Consider the following 21,382-nt stretch of genomic DNA (forward strand, 5'->3'; position numbering starts at 1 on the left):
AAGGGCATTCTAACATATATCCACATTGCATATTTCTTGCTACATCTACATTTGAGACTGTTGTCAGTTGTTCATCTTAACTCCTATGACTTTCATCCCATAAGTCAGCCAACTGACTCTCATCATTTGATAAATTGACTTTTACTCATGAGTTATTCAAATGTTAGTTTAATTCCTTAAACCTATATATGACACTGAGAGTCTGCTAAGAATGAAATTCCAATGATTCCCTAAAGAAGTTCCTCACAGTAAAAGTAAATAATAGCCACCTAAATATATCACCAGGCATTCTTATTCAAAATCAAAAACCCCAACACATAATCTCAAAAAAAAACTAAACCATGTTTATATAACATGCCTTAGTTCATGAATTTCCCTAATCCATATCAAAAAGATTGTTTTTTCACTATGCATATTAGAATGAAGTCATCTACTACATGTCAATCAAAATCATATTAAATATATCAGCATGTCTGTATTTACTATGATGTCACTACTAGGTTATCTATGAGATTTTTTATGCTTATCTGCCCCTTGTACATGCCGTTGTCCCAGAATTTGATGAGGTGTCTTAAGGTGAGACCTGGCTGAATTGATAAGCTTGATTGATAATAAAGACTATCCTATAGACTTATGATAAAATCAAATGATAAAACTCAGGACATGAGGTTATACCACATATTGGTATTTTCATAATATATCAAATCATTTCGAAGATTTCTTACACTTAACTTATAAGATTTGAATTGATTTTGAAAGCTACATAATAAAAGGAAGAAACTTACATCTGGACTGGTCTGAACATCCACTCTGAACCATTTACCACTAGTAACTTTGGTATTGACTTGCAGACGTGTTGGATTTTCTGATCCTAGCTTGATGGAAAATCGCATAAATCCATCCACTACTTCCATTGCTAAATATCCCACATCTGTTCCATCAACTGTTACTGGATTGAACAGGATCAATGCATTTTCTTTCACTGTGGCAAAATAAACATGCATGTCTACCGAGGAGTAGTCTTGGATGGCTTGGTACTCCAAATATGATCCTTCTTCGAATCCGACACTAGATTTCTCACATCTGGTTCCAAAATATCCAAAAACACAATCACAGCTGAATCCATTGTCTAGATCATTGCATGTACCACCATTTTGACAGGGTATACTGGCACAATAATAACTTGATTCACAGTATTGACCATGGAAACCAGACACACACTTGCATTTAAACGATCCATCCAGATTAATACATGTGGCACCATTCTTACAAGGGAAGTCATTACACTCATTCTTGTCAGTCTGGCAACTTGGCCCATTCCATCCTTCTGTACATCTACAAACTTCCTGACTACCACTAGTATCACAGGTTCCACCATTGTAGCAATAGGTGTCGCCACAGTGACCAACAGGAATCTCACAAGTTGGGCCACTGAATGAAGCAGGGCACTTGCATTTAATTTTGAATGAAGGTACAGCGGATGTCAGGATAAGGTTGTCTGAATTATGGATATCATAATCTTTGCCCAACAAAATGTCATATACACAGGAGCCACCATTTTTACACATGTCATCATGGCAGGTACTATAGGCTGTTTCTTTGATCACAAAACCAGTTGCTAGTTCAAGATTGTTGATATTGTTTTGAAGAAATGAAATTAGATCACTTCTGGAGAGATGGTCACCAGCAATGTCCTTGACAGCAAGGAATACCAAAATGTCTGATTCTAATTTTTGCAAGCTGAACAGAATGATGGTTTTTTGGTTACCTAGAAGACTTTTCAAACCGTTAGTAAATCGTGAGTATGAGTTTGACAAAAAATCTTCAATAGAAATGGATGATAATCGCAAAGCAACTGCATCCTCTAAAGTTGATCTTGAAAACTTTTCAACCTCTACTGTGACTTCATAATTGACATCACCATTAAACCCATCTGAACCAGAAACTGACAAGCGATGAGATTTTGTGTCCAAATTGTTGGAGGCTACCAAATCACACTTTTGAGGGATACTGAAGTCATTGATGCTTCCACTCTCAATCTGACATGAGTATGATCCAATAAGGTCATTGTCAAGTGGTCGGATATCTGCAATTTTACCACCAGAGGGAGAACTGTCCAAAACATTTAAAAGAACTTTTAAAGGTCTTTCAAGAGGTGGGCTGTCATTAGCATCCAATACAGTGACAGTGAAGGTCAGTGTGGATGTCATTTTTGGATTTCCATTGTCAGTAACTTTAACAGGGATGGTGTAATGATCCAATGTTTCTCTATCAATGGCTGACATTATTGTCACAATACCAGTGGGGAGGATATCAAACATACTGCTAAAAGGATTGGTTACTTCCTGATATTGGAAAGGACCTTGGTTTGGATTGATGTCAGGATCTGTAGTGTGTACTGAGAGGTCAACTACCTTAGAACCAAGGACATTGGTCTCAGTGAAATTGATGATCAGTTTATGAGGACTGAAGATAGGTTTATTGTCATTTACATCCTGAAGTTCTATCTTTACTGTAGCAGAACCTGAAAAAAAAACAATTCAATACTAATCTACACAATGAAAAATCAATTGTTCTGAAAAAGGTCCAATCTACCACATGCAGTTCCTAAATGTCGAGTTACAAATATGTCTTAATAAACATCATTATAAGAATTTGTTTTAGATAAATGCAAACTTTACAATGTTTTGACATACCCTAAATTGTTTACCCATAAAAGGAAGCATTTGCTTTAAGGGTAAAGCATGTACATCAATGAGCTTTAACTATTAAACCTCCTTAATGTACAACAATAGCAAAGATGTTTGTGATCTATAGCACTTACCCGTTTGTGGAGGTTTTCCTGAATCGATAGCACCAACTGTGATATTATAAACTGGAGTTGTCTCTCTGTCTAACACACCTTGACCAGTAGTTTTAATCATTCCTGACACACGGTCCATCCAGAACCACCCACCAATATTACCACTCAGTATTGCATAAGTAAATTGACGATTTTCAGCCTGGATGTCATAGTCAGTGGCACTGACCTTCAAAATATTGACATCAGCTTGTGAATTCTCTGGTACAAAAGCTGTGTAGAATTTCTGGTCAAAAACTGGAGGATCATTGGCATCTTCAATACCAACCAGCACTTTGCATTCATCTGTATCATTACCTCTTACACTTCCTCGGTTTTTAACCAAAACAACCAATTCAATTTGTGGATTGGATTCATAATCTGGTCTCCCATTGATAAAGATCACTCCAGTTAATGGATGAATGGCAAAACCTTTAACATTGCTTGATCCCATAAAATAGAAGTATGCAATTTTGTCTACTCCTTCATCTAAATCTGTTGCTTGGACATTTCCTAACATTGTATTAATGGGTGCTGACTCACTGACGTTAAATGCATATTGTTTCTTGACAAATTCAACTCTGTATTCATTCACACTGGTCACATAGATAAAGACTTGAATATCTGATGTCAAACTGGGAGGAATGTCCGAACCAGTTGGATTAAATGCTTGCACAGTTATTACATAGGTATTCTTACTTTCATAATCCACAGATCCTTTCAAAAGTATCATACCAGTATCTTTAACAATATCAAAAATAGCTGCATCAGGTGTGGTATCCATAATTTCATAATGAATAACATCATTTGGAGCTGTGTCAGCATCTTCTGCCACTACTTGCAAGATTTCTGTATCTGAAGGGGAATTTTCAGGCACATATCCTGTCAAAATGGTCGATGAGAAAACTGGTGAATTATCATTTTCGTCTTCAACATTTACAGTAAATGTTATTGATGATTGTTTAAAATGCAGTCCCATGTCCCGGGCTGTGATATCAAGGGAATAAACTTTCTTGGTTTCGTAATCAAGTTTTTTAACTGTGGTGATGGCACCTGTAGTCTTTCCAATAGTAAAATATTTTTCAGAATCTCCACCAGTTATCAAGTATTGAACCTGTCCATTTAGACCATCATCATCATCAGTAGCTCTAAGAGTCCCAACTATTTTATCAGCAAGATTCTCTATGATACTTGCTTCAAATGAGCTTCCAATGAATTCTGGTCTATAATTATTGACATCTGTGATCTGAAGATGTACCTCAGTTGATGCTTTCTTGACTGGATGACCCTTGTCCCTTGCCTCAACAAGCAACGAATAATGTCTATTCTTTTGACCACTCAAAGAAGCAGACACTATAACTTCTCCACTAAGTTTGTCAATCGTGAAATATGAGGTTCCATTTCCACCAATGATATCATACTCAACTTTGGCATTGATTCCAAAATCTTTTTCATCTACAGCAACAATTTTGATGATTATATCATTGATCAGAGAATTTTCAGGAACTGCAGAAGTGAAGCTATCTTCTTCAAACACTGGAGCATGGTTATTGGCATCCACAACATTGATGTTGATTTGGGCTTCAGAAGACATTGGTGGTGAACCAATATCGGTGACAACTACATCAAGCTGATATAGATTGGCAGTTGAAGGACCTTCCTCACTGTGGATAAATGTCATTGTCTTCAAAGCTGAGATGGTTCCAGTTTCAGCATCAACATCAAACAAGCTAGAGGGTCTTTTTAGCGAGTAAAAAAATTGATTGTTTGGACTTGAGATGTCAATATCTGAAGCAGATAGTCTACCAACTGGTGTATTTGGTGCCTGTAGCTCATGGAAATCAAAGTTCATTGTGTTTTTATAGATGATGGGTGCATTATCATTTACATCCAATATACGTAAGCTGACATAGGTTGTGACACTAAAAGATTCGTCTACTGCTCTGACTTGAAGGGAATAGGTATCTCTGTCTTCTGCATCAAGCTTGGTAATGGTTGATAAGTTGCCACTGAGGCGATCAATGGCAAACTTGTTGGTCTCACTCAAGAGTTCATAGCTAGCTATAGCATTAGAGTCCAAATCTTTATCTGTGGAAGTAATTTGGATGATGAAGCTATTGACAGAGATATCTTCGGGAACAGAGGTTCTGAACTGATGAGTGAACTTGGGTGGATTATCATTTTGATCTTGAACTGTAACTTTAACTGTTGCTGTGGATGTTTTCTTATCTGGAGAACCCTGAAATCATAACAAATATTGTAAGAATTGAAGATAGATACTAGAAAGGCAGGAAAACAAGCAAAAAAATGAATTTAACAAAGCATTTAACAGCAAGAATGGTATAAATTAAGTTGTTTGAGCTCATGGGTCCAATGACAAATAACTTTTAAAGTCTAAAAATCTTTGATGAAATAATATGTCACAAATTCAAAACTTACCATATCAGATGCTTCAACAACCAGATGAAACAAATCAATGCCTTCTCTATCAATAATATTGTTAGTAGTTATGACACCAGTATTGGAGTTGATACGGAAGGTGTTGTTCTTGTTACCACCAGTTAAACCAAACATCACATGACCATTATTACCAGAGTCCGCATCAGAAGCTTCAATTTGGATCAAAGTTGAAAACTTAGCAGTATTTTCTTCAATATTCTTGCTATAGAAGCTTTGTTTAAATCTGGGCATGTTATCATTAACATCTGTAATTCTTATTGGTAGTTGTTTGTAGGCAGAAACTGGAGGGTTTCCCCCATCATTAGCTTCAATCCACAAGTTCATTGAGTCAGTAATTTCATAATCCAGTGTTCCAGCTACTGTGATGGTACCATTGTTCATGTTAATAGTAAATCCATGACCAATATTTCCACCAGCAATGTGGTAGCTGATTTTTCCAGTTCTAGGAGCAGTTGCTCTAACTGTTGTGACAAAGAAACCAAGATTTGTGTTTTCCTTGAGCTCCAAGTTATTAGAAAATGGACTAAAGATTGGCTTTCTCGCATCATCAATTCTCTGGATCTTCACATAAACTGATACAACTTGGCTCTTGGTTGTCGCACCCTAAAATAAGAACAGTAAAAACATGAACATTGGTCCCAAAGCTGTCTTGAATGGATTTGGATTAGAAATATCATATCCCAAATGAGCCCATATTAACATCACTCTCTTTAATCAAGCTTCATACATATATACTGTAAAACAATAAATTTATGCAAAAACTGACCTGATCTGTAGCCCTGACACTGAAGATGAAGGTAATGGAATTCCCTGAAAGTCTCTGAGCAGCAGTCACAACTCCAGTATTAGTATTGATATTAAACATGTTGGCATCTTGACCTTCCAGTTTGTATGTGACCTTTCCATTGTTACCAATATCTCTATCTAGAGCAGTTACTCCCAATACAAATTCTCCTGAAAAAAGGTACAAAAACATTTGACTGGTGCATTTTGTGAAATTGTTTTTTTTACACAGCAGTTGACCTTTGATGGATATGTTATTCTTATGGCTGCAAAAACAAGGCAAGGTCATTGTCTGTTGGTGTTCAATGTTATCCAAAAAGTGGTGGACATACCTGTCTGAGTAGCATCCAGGATCATCTGAGTATAATTATGATGTTCAAATTGTGGTGCATTGTCATTATCATCATCTACATATATAATGACTTGGCTGGTTGCAGAGAGTGGTGGGATACCTTGATCAGTCGCAATGACCTTCAGGTAATACTGGTCCTCAACCTCTCGATCTAGTCTTTCTAGAGTCACAATCTCTCCAGTCTTTGGTAGTATACTGAATTTACCATCAGCGGTATCTTCTAGACTGTATCTGGAAATAATTAAAGATACAATGAGCCATACATCATTGTTCATAATCATTCAAAATCTAATCAAAGTCAATGGTTTTCAAAAATTGAATTCCTACATTATTTTGGTTTGGGTTCTATGTAGTGATAAAACATACAATTAAAAATATTCAAACTTGAGTCTGATGGTCAGATCACTTTATTTCATTCTCATAAAATGATTGATTTCTTCATCTTTTTAAAATTCCTTGAGTTAAATTTGAACCAATTTGTAAGTTTTTGTGTATTATTGCAATGTTAGGAGACATTCTATTTTAATCTGCACAACCTTATCAATATCAATTAAACACTTTACAGATAGATTTTAAAACTTCAATCAAATTTCAAATCAATAAAATCAATCAATCAATTGAATGTGATGTATAGAGTTGCAGGGTAATAACATGTATATAATGACAGTTGGTAATTGAGGATATGTAACCGACCTGCTATATCTATTGATTTTTAATTACATTGATAATATATAGTAGCAATATATATTTTATTACTCTTTCATTCCCTTGAAAGTCATTCAGAATGAAGTTAAAAAGTATTTTAAATACAATTGACAAGAGCTTCTTCTTCTTCTTCTTCTATAAATTTGTAGATAAAACACTTATTGGTTAATTTTTATTGTACTGATGAGTTTTCTAGGTTTCTTTGATACCAGAATTAAAGATAGCTTGCCAGGCAAGGTAACATACGCCCACTGGCAGCTGTCAGAAATGATTAAACAGTCTTTAGTGACTACAGGGTTGCACAATATAGCTAATAGAGTGAAACGTCAAGTCAGACACGATATTTCGGTGAAATATTATCCGATCATCGCGAAAATCAATAGGGATCATCTTCATAATGACATTGACATACAAAATAAAAATCAAAAGAATCTGTAAACAATTGTAGCCTGTAGAGTGAGCACGAGTTGCACAATATAGCTAATAGAGTAAAACGTCAGGTGAGACACGATATTTCAGTGAAAAATTATCCGATCATCATGAAAATCAATAGGGATCATCTTTATAATGACATTGACATACAAAATAAAAATCAAAAGAATCTGTAAACAATTGTAGCCTGTAGAGTGAGCACGAGTTGCACAATATAGCTAATAGAGTAAAACGTCAGGTGAGACACGATATTTCGGTGAAAAATTATCCGATCATCATGAAAATCGATAGATCATCACGAAAATCAATAGGGATCATCTTCATAATGACATTGACACACAAAATAAAAATCAAAAGAATCTGTAAAAAATTGTAGCCTGTAGAGTGAGCATGAGTTGCACAATATAGCTAATAGAGAAAAACGTCAAGTCAGACACGATATTTCGGTGAAAAATTATCCGATCATCACGAAAATCAATAGGGATCATCTTCATAACAACACTGACATACAAAATAAAAATCAAAAGAATCCATAAAGAACTGTAGCCTGTAGAGTGAGCACGAGCCAAATGTGAACGGACGGACCGACGGGGTGATTACAATATACGCCCATCTTACGTGTGGGCGTATAAAAAAAGCAACCCTGATGCATAAGCCCTCAACAATTCTGGCCATGATGATCTTTTAGGAAAACAATAAAGACAAAATCATAAATATGTTAATTATTGGTCTTCTCTCAGGCCAAAATAGCTTTGGCTTTATGTCGGGTCTGTGATCGTATGACTGCTTTTTGATGATTTTAGATTTTTAATTGAGCTTGATATTAAGAGACTGATAAGTTATTTTATCTGCTACAAGCATGAAATTCTACTTTGTTAAATCACTGTATTGGAATTTTATTAGTTGATATCTTTAAACATGGCCATAAAATGTCTGTTGCTGATAATTAAACATGCTTCAATTTCATTTTGAAACATTCGTTTAAGTATTAAATAAGAATACTATTTGTATGATGAGTTAAAGTCTATGTCATATTTTTATACTTTACTTTCAAAATTGCCTCTACAAGTAAGACTTCTTAATGTGATTTCTTTGTCAATTCAATTGCAAAAGTATAAAAATAACATTGTTAGAGGCAAAAATAAAATTGACTAAATGTTCCTTTAAATGTTAGCATCTCCAGATTATATCTTTAAATAGCATTAAATTCTGGTTTTGACAAGGAATTTATTAGAAATAAAGTCATTATAAATATGACTTGGCGTGAAATAGGCTCATTAACAAAATTCAACAAGTGCACACAGCAGAAAATATTCCAATGTCAGAAATTTCACAGACATGTTCTGATATGAATAGCAGCTTCTAAAAGCATGTAGCATGAAATAAGATCTCTAATTTGTAACTCAAGATTTGATATCTTAGACCTAAATTGCAACGAACTGCATCAATAATTGATTTATATGCATCAATTTCACTATCCTTATAATTATTTATAACCCACAATTAGCTAATTGAATTTCCAACTTGCAGGCAATTCTCAGTGCAGAATTTCTATAAATTTACAACACAGCAGGTTCAGTACCATGTGTGTTATAATTTTCACCAAATCATTGGAATGAATGAATTAGAGCTTTACATACTTTTTTTCTACACTTATTTGGTCAATACCATGAAGTATGCAAGAGAAAAATATCACTACAACAACTTGAATACTTTGTTATTACCGTCAATGGTGGAATCAACTTTAATGTGCACAGCTTGTAGCTGGTCTTTAATTCCAAATCAGTCCTCTTGCCTCAATGACAAGAGACACACTGAAAATCTAACATCAAGGAATGTCAAAATGACCCTCAGTTCTAGAAACATGCCAAGTTATCAGTGTCATCCATGATTTTATTTTAAATCTACTTACATAATCTCAGCATTATTTTCTTCATCAGCATCAGTAGCCTGTACTGTCAATACACTGGTTTCTGGTGGCATATTCTCTGTCACATGACCTGTATAAGGGCCATAACTCTCAAAGACTGGAGCATGATCATTAACATCTTTAACATAAACTGTCACTAACCCAGATCCAGTCAATCTTGGATGACCTGCAAGAAGAAAACATTTGGAAATAAGGCTTTGAGGCACTCAGATTTTCACATGATTCTACAATCTTACAAGTTGATGCATTACATTACACAACACATTCGGCTCTCAGTGACAGTCAGTGGTTAAGGCAAAAATTTGATGACTGGATACTCATAATGCTGTTATACTTTTAGTTTGTTTTGTTGTTTTGTTGGATTTGAACAAATACTAGTATTAAATGTGAGGAAGTTCATATTAGTGTAAATTTCAAATCTAAAAGAATTGGGAATGCTGAGTTGAAGAAACAAAATATTTATTAATAAACCAATTATTAATTTCAAAATTAATAAATTTTATAGATCTAACTGGCTGGCATCTGTCATGAGTCAAGAAACAACTTAAATCAAATTGACCATGTGAGCATTGAGACATGTTCATTAGTTAATATGCTAATGGTGCCAAAATGTCATTCCTGATAAGCTGACATGACACAAAATATGATTGAACCTGACTTCTGACATAATGTCAATTCAATGCCAGCCAAATATTAAAAATATTTTGACTATCTTAGAATTATTACTTCTCAAAGGCTGAAACCACATGATGAAAAGGAGAGTTTAGATCAAGATTAAGAGGCAGGAGGTCAAGATTTAAGGTCAAAGGTTAAGTAAGGTATATTGTAATTGAGATATCAGCCACATGTTACAGATGAGAAGCTGATGTGGTGCTTTGTCAGTGGTTATTTTGTTTAATTCTGGTCAATAAGATATATTTGACTCAAATATTTCTCATATTATCTTCAGGTACATTTCTCAAAACAATTAAAATAGAAAATAATAATTGCAACAGTCCAAATTTGCAAGAGCACAAAATTTGACTAAAAATGCCCAAGTAAAAAGCACTTGAAATGTACGGCTTAAGTGATATCAAGAGATTAATATTTTCAAATATCTCTCATCAGTTCCTAACCTGGACATCTTGTATCCCATAGAGACTTTACAATAGGTCATATCTATTTACATTCTCAGATCAATTTGAACCAACAGGACTAAAATGTCAGATGTAAAGTTTGGTTGTAATTTAAAGTCCATCAAAATAGATCGTCTTCTTTCTTTTATTCTAGTCTCAAGGGAATCAAGGCCCTGAGGTTGAAATGGAAATCAAAGATCACTGGGTAAAATTAAAGGTTAAGTTCAGTGGGTTGCTTACTGCTTGCTCAGAGCCCATTATCAGACAGTTAACCCTGTATCTCAACTGGTAATCCCTAACAGACATTGGCATCACAGCATAGATCTTGTCAATTGAAAAGACTAGTTTTAAAACACGCAGAAGTCTTTCAAAGACCTCACTACATTATCTCTCATCACCAGTCCAAAAGCAAAAACAGTAAGCGCACAGACTTTTTTTTATATAACAAAAATTTGAGATAGAAAACAGACCATACAAGACATTTGTACGGATGAAATGAATAAAAGGCAGTGTAAATAGAAATAAGATGGTGAATATTTAGTGTCAAGTGTCAGATCAACTATAAACATATGTCTTGATAGAAAAACATTAACATTCCAGAAAATCCTGGCATCAATAGCAGACTTTTTTAAATCAAGGGCATGCTTTCTCTTCAAGAACATCTATTGTCATTCTTAGATATTGAATATGACAGTAGACTAGCAAGCAACACTAAATACAGCTCAAGTATTTTCATATCATACTAGTAATTCAATATTTGGCAGGAAAAGGAATTTCACTTCTGCAATATTCGATTGGCATTCCAACAGAAGAGAAAACAATTTGAAAACAATTTGAAAACACAGTTGCAACATTATTAGATAACAGAATCCTGCAGTGGTAAGATAATCTGGTATAAATTGAGAAAAGGTGAGAATGAGCACAGATTGAAATGTCATCACTTTCATTACTGGTTTTCATCACCATTCTAAACACTTCGCTTAATTCATCTACTTTCTCTCTCTACCACACACTGGTTTTGATTCAAAATGCAGCAGCTTTGTGGAATTGCAAAAAGAGAGAATTAGAAAGAAAAGAACACATCAGCACTACCAATTCTAATCAAGTCCTTTATGAGAACACCCTTTGCCACAAAATCTCATCACAAATTTTCCCTTTAACTACAAACAGAAGATTGCTGGAAATTGAGCTGAAATTAAAATTCTCTGAGTCTAATTTCCATCTCGTATTTATTTTCATAGATCAGATCATCCTCTTTCAAAAACAAACACCAACATTTTGATTTCTCATTTAAAGAAATTGGAGTGTGAAGCCCTCCATATTGTGATCACATGTTAACAGGTTAAAACTTTGTCTAATCATTGCCAGAAACAAACTGCCTGAATCACAGAATTATTTGACATTTTAGACCATTTGTTAACTTTTTTTATTCTAACAGTGTGACATCAATATTATTCTCAAAGAAGTAAATAAGTAACTTAAATTTCAGTACATCTATATCTGATTTCTAACTTAAAAATTTATCAAATATTTTGAATTATTATAAATGTCACAACTTTGCCAGACTGCTGTAAAAATTATTAATGGTGGTTGCAGACAGAGCAAGACAAGGCTAATCCAATCATATTTATTGATCAAATGACAAAACAGTGTCGCTAAATTGTTAAAATTAAGAATAGAAGTGTTGCCAAATTATCAAACAATACTCAGAAAAGCAAAATAGTGACATGTTCCAATATGCTCACTGTCGCTAGTTTGACCTTTAACCCTAATGTGTCGACACTTCTGACACTTTCCTTTGATAAATATTAAATCCTTTGATGAAAATGTGGTACAATTTGGTCACTTCCATATTTTCCATGTTGTTTATAATTTGGTTTCCTCTCTAAATGAAAACATAATTTTTATCGCAAGCTGGAACATTTGGTTTTTCTGTTTTGACATTATGAGTCAACAGATTTCAAAATTTGTCTGATTTCAGATTATACCAAATACAAACAAACGCAGACTTCGTATTAATTAGAGAATAAATTTTGGTTTTATAACCAACACAGCTATCTTGTGCAACTAAATACTCAAATATCCTATTGTCTAGTTCAGTAAACTTAAACAATAATTTAAAGCAATAACCTTGAACTCTGTAAACCACATACCCCATTGCAAAAATCTCCACAAAGTCTTTGAATTTCAAGACACAACTTTCAGCATTCCACCAATAATTGTTAGACAGAAAAACATCTATCTAGTTATCTATTCAGATAATAGAATTATTATGTAATTTGTAAATAGAAATGCTATCAGTATTTTGGCAATTTAGTCTAAATACTTGCACAAAAATTTACACATTAAAAAACCTGGCACCAAGAAATATAAACAGAGATACTATCAGAAAGTTATTTTTATAGAAATTTTTATATTATGTAAGTTGCAATAGCACAGCACAGTCCATCAGTTTTTGTTGATCATACCAGAATAATAAATTGAAAGAAGAAGTAACGAAATAAGGGTTTCAAGCATAGTTCCAGTGGATACAAAATTGTGTTTGCTCTAAGTAAAGTAGCATTGCTTTTAACCAAATATACAACTCATCATAAAAGTTTCCTTTAAATGTATATTTTCTAAGACATTGTAGTGAAAGAGTTCCATTGACAAAATTTATCGTTACATAATTTAGTTTTTAAATAAATAAATTTTTATGTCATTTAAATATAATTTATTACTGTCAATGAAAAAAACCATTAAATTCAGCAATACTTCAGTTGCTTCATTGTATTCATCAAACTCGCTGGACATAATCAGCAAAATGGTGCATTCAGCTGGCATTGAAAGAGCATTTAATTTGTATTGACAATGCACCAAGTGCATGCTAACAAATTTAAATATGCATTCACCAGTGAATAAGTGGAACATTATTATGTGTATTGCTAAAGAATGGTTAATGTAAACAGATTATAGGGATACAGTGTTCTAATCAGTTGTAACAACAGACAAAGTCTAACTTGCACTCTACCCCTGTATCAATGTTTTAAATGTTAACCATATAAAGAAAAATCAATCAAGTTTTGAACATTAATCTCTTCGATAAATGTACGTCTGTTTTTAGGTTGCATAGAGGATAGCTGAAATTAATTTCTGGATCTTCTGAAGGTAGCTAATTAGAGCACTGGATTACTTTAACTACTTAATGATTGTAAATTGTAGGGTTAATATGATGTCATGAGATATGTCATGTCAATATGGTCTGTTAGCAAGCTAACAAATGAATGGATTAATGGATGAATAATTAAAAAATGAATGAATGAATAAAAGGAGAACTAATCAATAGAAAACTGGAATCAAAGTGAATAGAAACTATAGAGTAAACTAGTTTTTCCAGGACATCAAGAAGAACGTGTCGTGCCTACAATGCTGAATGCTGTTACAGGCATAGTTATTGATATCGGACATTGGATATAGGATATTATAATCTCTTCAATTGTTCCTGCAAAACTGGAACATCACAGATGACTTTATTTCGAATGGTGCAAATAGAATTAAAACATGTCTGTCATACATACATTAGAAAATTTCTTTGGAACTTTTAAATATTTATTGTTGAAAAGAATATTCACGGTAAACATTTTTTTCTGATTGAAAATTACATTTCATCTTTTAAGACAAAAACATATCTCCTAAATTTCTGATTTTTGTCCAGACAAGTATTTGATATTTCAATAAATGTCACTTAGTAGAAAATTGATAGTAGCTTTATTTTAAATGAGATTGTTCCATTAATAAACTATTCCCTTCAGACACTGGAATTGTGAAAATCCCATTAAACTGAATTCTCAAGATGCCTGGAATTTCAAAGAAATGATGTAATTTGGCGAAATGGCACCTCCAGGACGACAGAAATCTGTTAAACTAGCACCAAAATACAAAAGCGGCTGTAAAATTTCTGAACTTTTTAATTTGTCTGTAATGGATTTGACACAAGTAGCTTTAAAATAGTGTAGATTCCACACTGAGTTGAGAGTTCATATACAAATCAAAGAACAACAATTCAAAAGAATAAGTTTCATTCATGCTGATTCTTTATGTAGAATGATGCTTCAAGTTCAAGATATTTTGCTACTGTGGTTGTCAAGTCAGGATCCATCATGGAGTGTCCTCTTGGCTTTAAAGAGCCAAAGTTCCCAATGTTAGTGAGTTGAAAATAGAAAATGTGAATAAGATTGGTGTATTACTTAAAATATCAGATAAGATATCTGTACAACATACTGTACCTCAAGGTATTCTGCAATTATCATTTAGTAAATTAAAGAAAAATATAGAAATTGGCAGCAAGCTAGGTATGAAAGCTGTTAAAGTACTAGATATAATATAAATCTTGTTGGTAACACAGTTTAATGTGGTATATCTAGATTCAGTATGAAATATAAACCTTAACTTCAGTTCTGTCTGATGTTAGAAGATATCTCAATCAAAATAGCATGCCTTCAACACTAAGATAAATAGGTGATATTTCAGACTGTTGCAGTAGAATGAGAAGAAAGCTTTAAGATTGAAATGTATGACAAAAAGACAAATTGTATCTTGTGTAAATTCTTTTATTCCACATGAAATGAGCATCATCTCGCAGGATACAATTCTTTTATGAAATTGAATATATATCATTCTATTAAACTGACAAGAGCTTCCACCTGAGATATTTTGGACATCAACTTCATCAACAGAAAGCATGCTATTAACATATCCCCAAAATTAGCAATTGCTACTAGTACGCTCAAAAGAGCTAAAGAGTATAACTTAAATTTCTTAGGGTGGGTTCAATTTCCAAACGTCTCATCAGGTGTGTCAAAGTTATCTCATTCATAAAAATATTGGCCACAAACATCAACTGATTGGTCTCAGATTCTGACATTTTAGAAGCCTTTAAGATTCTATCTCGACAGTCTCCTAAGAATTGCAGGCTACATCACACCCTATAAATATAGATTAACATGAAAACTGACAGTTAATACTGTTAAACATGGCATCATCTTTTCTCAGCTGCAGTTAATTTCAGTAAAAAACATAATTTGAGTCAGAATTTCCTAGCAATAGGCCTATCATTTACTCTTATTCTTAACACCTACAAATATTACTGAGTTTTATAATGTTATTTGTTACACGAAGGTCTCACAGATGTACCATACCTTGGATGATGAAACACAGAATATTCTTCTTTAATATCTAATATTTCTAAACTTTTTATGTTTATTGAAACTCTTACAAAAGCATTGGGAGAAAACTGAACATGCAAGTAAAAATTGGCATTTTCTTTCCTTTTTCCAGAAATCGCAGCATTGACACACCTTCATCGAATAGCCAATATTCAACATCCAGGGAATACAGAGGCACCGAAATGCATAAAAAGGCAGAGAAATGAAAAGATAAGGAGTTAAAAACAGTATGACATTACAAGAAAATCAGAAAAAGATATCTTACTGAGATGTTTATGCACATGTTCACAAATATTGTGAATAGCACGATGTAAATAAACTTGTTATAAATATACGACCAATCAAAATAATGTATGAGCAAATTAGAAACATGGTGCAAGTAGAGTGCATAAAATATTAACACAACTTTAAACAAAAATGAAGTAAGTTGAAATAGTTCTTTCCTAAATTTGATGCTATCAAAGGAAAATATTTTCTAATTTAAAATTGAAACAGCCATAAGCTGAATGAAAAGGTAGACTCAGGTTCAGCTTTGTAGAGATACCAAAATTTTAAAAAAGTACCAATCAAAGCAACTCCTGTGAAAAGTGACATTTTATATCTGACACTAAATGTGCTGACATAGCATTCATATATCACGTTCGTGAAGCATATGACCAAATTTAGTTGACAATTTTACGGAATTTTCAAAATATACTAATTTTGATTTAGAAACTTAAACAAATCTCTGCAATTATGTCATGCACATCAATTAGGTCTGTACTCTATGACATTGTAGTACAGGTTTAATAATAGAAACAGTAGAAAATGTCACCATGCCTCAATAAATCTAGTCATTCCAGTGAGTTGGCACAATCACCTGACCTAGGCTGGCAATAATTGTGATTTTGAACAAAAATTAAAACAAGGATCTTGTATGTCACATTGAACCAAACTAATTAAATATTCTTTTGATTTCGCTTCAATTCTTTGCTCTCAGGAAAATGTCTTCATAAAATGACGCCATTATTTCTAAACAAAGCCCAAAAGACATGATAAACATACACAATGTTTGGAACATAAATTAGCCACAAGGATAAAAATTGCACTTAAAATGAGAAAAATGCTAGTAAAAAAAGTGTTACATCTTAAGCCTAAAGGTAAATGTAGGCAATGCCAGTAACATAATGTTTCAGTTTACTGTTGGTTACTATGTCAACCAAATTACTATTTACATAAACTAGAAAATACCAAACAAAAAAACATAACTCTGTTTAATTATAACAGATTTAACTATTTCAAACTTTGCCTCGAATATTTCTTGTGTTGAATCATCTTGCATGTCAAATAGATGTGCATGTGAGTGCATTTGACTGCAATTACGTGCACGGTTGAGAAAGCACTAAATGGGAAATTGGCCATTTTGAAATACAAACTTCAAAGATAGAAATAGAGACTACAATTAACAATTATTTTTGCTGAGCGAGTCAATTGACAATGAATGAGTGTAAAAAGTGTGGGAAATCTTGGAAATTTATCATCTGTTAATCCTCATAACCATTCATGGCATGCTATACTTTCAAGGGAAATCTTAATAAACAACTAGGAATGAATCCAGATCTGCATTCAATGATGCCATCATCCCCCTAATTCAGGAATGAATGAATGAAAAAGAAAATCCACGAAAAAAAAATTACACAAAGTTAGCCTGCACTAAATTAGCCTAATGATTCACATCATTGGACAAGTGGTTCAATAAAACGTGCAATATGAAAAGTCTGGTTTGGACCCAGACCACAAATATCCATGAAAAATCTCATAAAATCTTCTGTAATTACTAGTTTAATTATCTAAATGTTTTCTTAATAACTTTAAAACCTCTGCCGAAAATCTAAAATGGCTGCACACATAATTCAAATTAGCGTAAAATTGCGAATCGATTACATCATGAAGTAAATTAACGTTGATAAAATCGCAGGCTTGTGTTTGTCTTAATCTTAAAACATGGCTGCCTAATTTGTTACAGCTTGTTTCTAAATTACTTTGTCAATTTTCAAAGTCTGCTCTTGGAGAGGTAATTCATCAAATGTGTAGAAATGCATCACGAAACCCAAATTTTAGGATTGATTTGTCAACCTACACTGCAGACTTAATTTCACTGTTTCAAGAGAATCAAATGAAAATGATCAATCATAGACCATAATTTGATTTAAAGTAAACCAGATTTTCAGTAAGTTTTTAGTCTCCATTTTGGACAGATCATTGAACAGTTGGCATTTCTTTGGAATTTTGCTTTTGTCCTCATAATAGAATCTTCATAGGCTTTCAATTCATTTTATGTAACCTACCTACCAAGTAACCAATCATCCTTGCCGTAATTGTACATGGAATTCTGCCACATTCAGATATGTATTTGACAAGAAAAAACACAACTTAAAGAATTACGTGTTTACTCATGCCTTTCATGTTTGTATACAATGGGGAACCATGTATTCAATAAGTGTTGCACTCACTATAGTTGACCATGTTGAAATAAAACTTATAATCCATTAACAGTTTCCTTGCAGAAATAATCTAGATTTTCACAGATGAACAATTGGAATGTAAAATGATGCAAAAAAAAAAATTGCTTTCAAATACTTATACATGACAATATCACAGCAGAAAAACCATAATTGAACCCCATGCATTGAAATTTCTTATACATGGTTACTGTGAGCATCAGAGAAGAAGAATGATAATAAAAATTCAACCGCAAGAATAAAAATATTTGCAGAAAGACTTCTCTTAGCATGTCAGACAAGTAGGAATTAATAGGCCTTCTGTACATAAAACTGTAAGGTTTCTACCATACAGAAGCATTAGACAACCTGAAATTACCGGGCACTACCCAGGCAGGCCTACTCTAGGATCGCATGTTCATAAGTAGAAGTTAATGAGCGTAATGTACATAAACCTTAACCAAAATCATCTCAATAGATCTCGATAATGTCTTAATTAGAATTTAATGAAGTTAATGGAGTCTTGAAGAATTCTGCTATCTTCAAGTTGAAGATGCACTTGATCAAATCAAAATTAAACCATGAGATAAAATATCAGATAAGGTTTTCATCTCATGTATCATGTCACCTGATGATGTCATTAATTAGACAGTCCGTTAAATAATATCAGCACAAGTCTGTCCAAGTAATTAGATCCTGATAAAAGTATTAAAGTTAAAAGGGAAACTAATGTCCAGTGATAACATGATTTCATAATACATGACCCTTTAATTACAACTAATTGTATATCTGTCAAAATTTACACAAAATTAATAAATATTCATGAAGTCTTAATTAGGGATCCCTTTGAAGATTATGTAAATTAGTTTTGTTTATTAACATTGATTTGAAATCTATGTCTGAAATTTAAGACATGTTTTAAAGGAGATTTTTTGGATTGACGGAAGGGAATTTAGGACTATGAAATTCAAATATGAAACTTTAAATTCAGTGCAATTCTCCCACTGACAACAACAATTTTTACTCGCCCAATAATTAAAAATTTAGGATGGCCGCCCTCCGTGACAGAGATATTATCTTAGATAAAGGTGTTGGTTTTCAGGAAACCACCTTACATTTAAACCTGATAAAAACAAGATAACACTCAATCTGCTAGATTTCTATTGTCTTTATCATAGGAAATGAATTATCATTCAATTCATGTGTAAGTTGGTAGCTGGTTCTTTGAGGGTGGCCAAGCTATTAGCTTTAAGCAGAAGTCTTCGTTTAAAACTTAGGTACTGGAGCATGACACTTTTCAATCATTTTGCTAAGAGTGCTAATTTCAGTGCAGTACCTTGTAAGCGAAGTTTAAATGTGCAGTATAGTTGGTTCAATAACAAGCCAAAAATAATTCATACTCCACAGACAATTTCTAGAATAAATCTGGTGTCACTTTTGCAAATCCAAAATATAAGTTATCAATTCAAAATTACTTGTAAATCTCCTTGCAGGGGCAGAAAAAATGTAGCATCTTCCTGTGTCAAACAAATCACGATATTGAGGAAGCCATGTCAAAAAGGGAGGTAAATGATAACTAAAGATTACTCTATGATTATTTACTCTATAATGGTTCTCTATCAACATACAAACGTTTAGACCAGAAATATAAACAAACAATCCATACTCTAAGGGGTAAACATTTGAATCTGGCAACTCATCAACTTAGATTTACTTAATTCTGGCAACTCTTTTACATTGGCTCACAGACAAGGTTTAAGAACTCAACTATTTACCAAAAATCAATCATTATAGAGATATCACTTTGAAAATTTTTCTCGTAGAACATTGCATGAAAAATGAACTGCAAAAAAGATACAAATCAGTATGGCACAAAAATCCTTTTAATGTCATTCAATAAGATTTTTGTTATTGGCTACTCTTGTAGCAGGGAAAACTCCATTTCCTTTCAATGAAAATTCTACAATATACTCTGTTAATAAGGGACCAGACCTGGATGATGTACAACATTCACTTTCCTTTCTTGCTACATACTGATGCAAACATAATAGTCGGGTTAGAGATGAAGTTGTTTTGATTAAAAACCTGTAATATCCTAGTTGACATTTTGATTTTCCAAATGAGTGATTCTTTCCAATAGATAATTCAATAATTCAACGGTTTTGTTTACAGAGGTTCATTGGTTCACAATGAAACTGATGCTGTATCATAGTTTTCATATTTAGGACATCAATCAAATTGTGGGTCAAGTTGCTTGTAATTCATTGATGAACAATTCGATGTACTTCTGCTTTTCCTTTTTTTATTTGGTTTATTTTGGAAAAAAATGCACAAATCTAAGTCAACATATAGGTCCAATGCTTCTTTTCAAAAGATAATATGGGCGTCAAAAGCCTTTCAACAAAAGTGCTTGACATGGCTGTGAATAAAATTTGAATGTAGCCTATATAGTTCAGTGAAAACAATTTCTAATTCACGTACAAATAATCTTAATAAATTTCATAACTGCCTAACTACTGTATAAGAGCACAGATATAAGTTAATCTTTTCATAATTTATGGTTGCATGAATTTTTTCAATTTAAATATCGCTCAGTAAGTGAGTTTAGATCATGCAATAAGAAATGTGATATATATATTTGTTTAGGAGAGATTAAGACGATATTGAACAGGGTATTAAGAGGTTACAGGGTACTGTAATCTAAGCCTGGATTAAGTTAAGCCTACCCCCAGTAACATGATCTATTATATTCACACAAACTAACATATACCATGTTAAAATACACTTTTTACTTCAACAGTTTATCTTGTAAATATTTGCATGTCTGGAACACATTTCAAGGGTCAAAGCTGTTACTTTAAGTGAGAGACCCTGAATAACGAGTTTTTTATATTTTGGGGAATTTTTATTTGTATGTAATTATTCTTTCAGATTCCTGGGTTTACTTAGTTTGCTTTCAGATGTCAGGATTTTCTGGAAAACCATTCCATACCATTCTATGCCAGTCTAAACACAAATAGTTACCTTTTTGGTAGGCAATTTGCATCAAATTTGCGTCAAATCTTTAGACTATATCTAAAAT

General features: G+C 33.0%; 1 protein-coding gene across 1 annotated transcript in view; it reads right to left on the minus strand.

Moving 5' to 3' along the window:
* LOTGIDRAFT_105163 (hypothetical protein) overlaps positions 1-21,382 on the minus strand; it is a gene marked incomplete at both ends in the record, with an annotated part of 109,846 nt that overhangs the window by 8,168 nt on the left and 80,296 nt on the right. Inside the window, 6 exons of the mRNA XM_009057166.1 lie at positions 782-2,524; positions 2,825-5,078; positions 5,279-5,902; positions 6,066-6,253; positions 6,415-6,665; positions 9,484-9,667. Of these exons, the coding sequence (XP_009055414.1) occupies positions 782-2,524; positions 2,825-5,078; positions 5,279-5,902; positions 6,066-6,253; positions 6,415-6,665; positions 9,484-9,667 (5,244 nt within the window). The remainder of the gene's footprint in view (positions 1-781; positions 2,525-2,824; positions 5,079-5,278; positions 5,903-6,065; positions 6,254-6,414; positions 6,666-9,483; positions 9,668-21,382) is intronic.

This window comes from Lottia gigantea (genome assembly GCF_000327385.1).
Source record: "Lottia gigantea unplaced genomic scaffold LOTGIsca_3, whole genome shotgun sequence".
NCBI lineage: Eukaryota > Metazoa > Mollusca > Gastropoda > Lottiidae > Lottia > Lottia gigantea.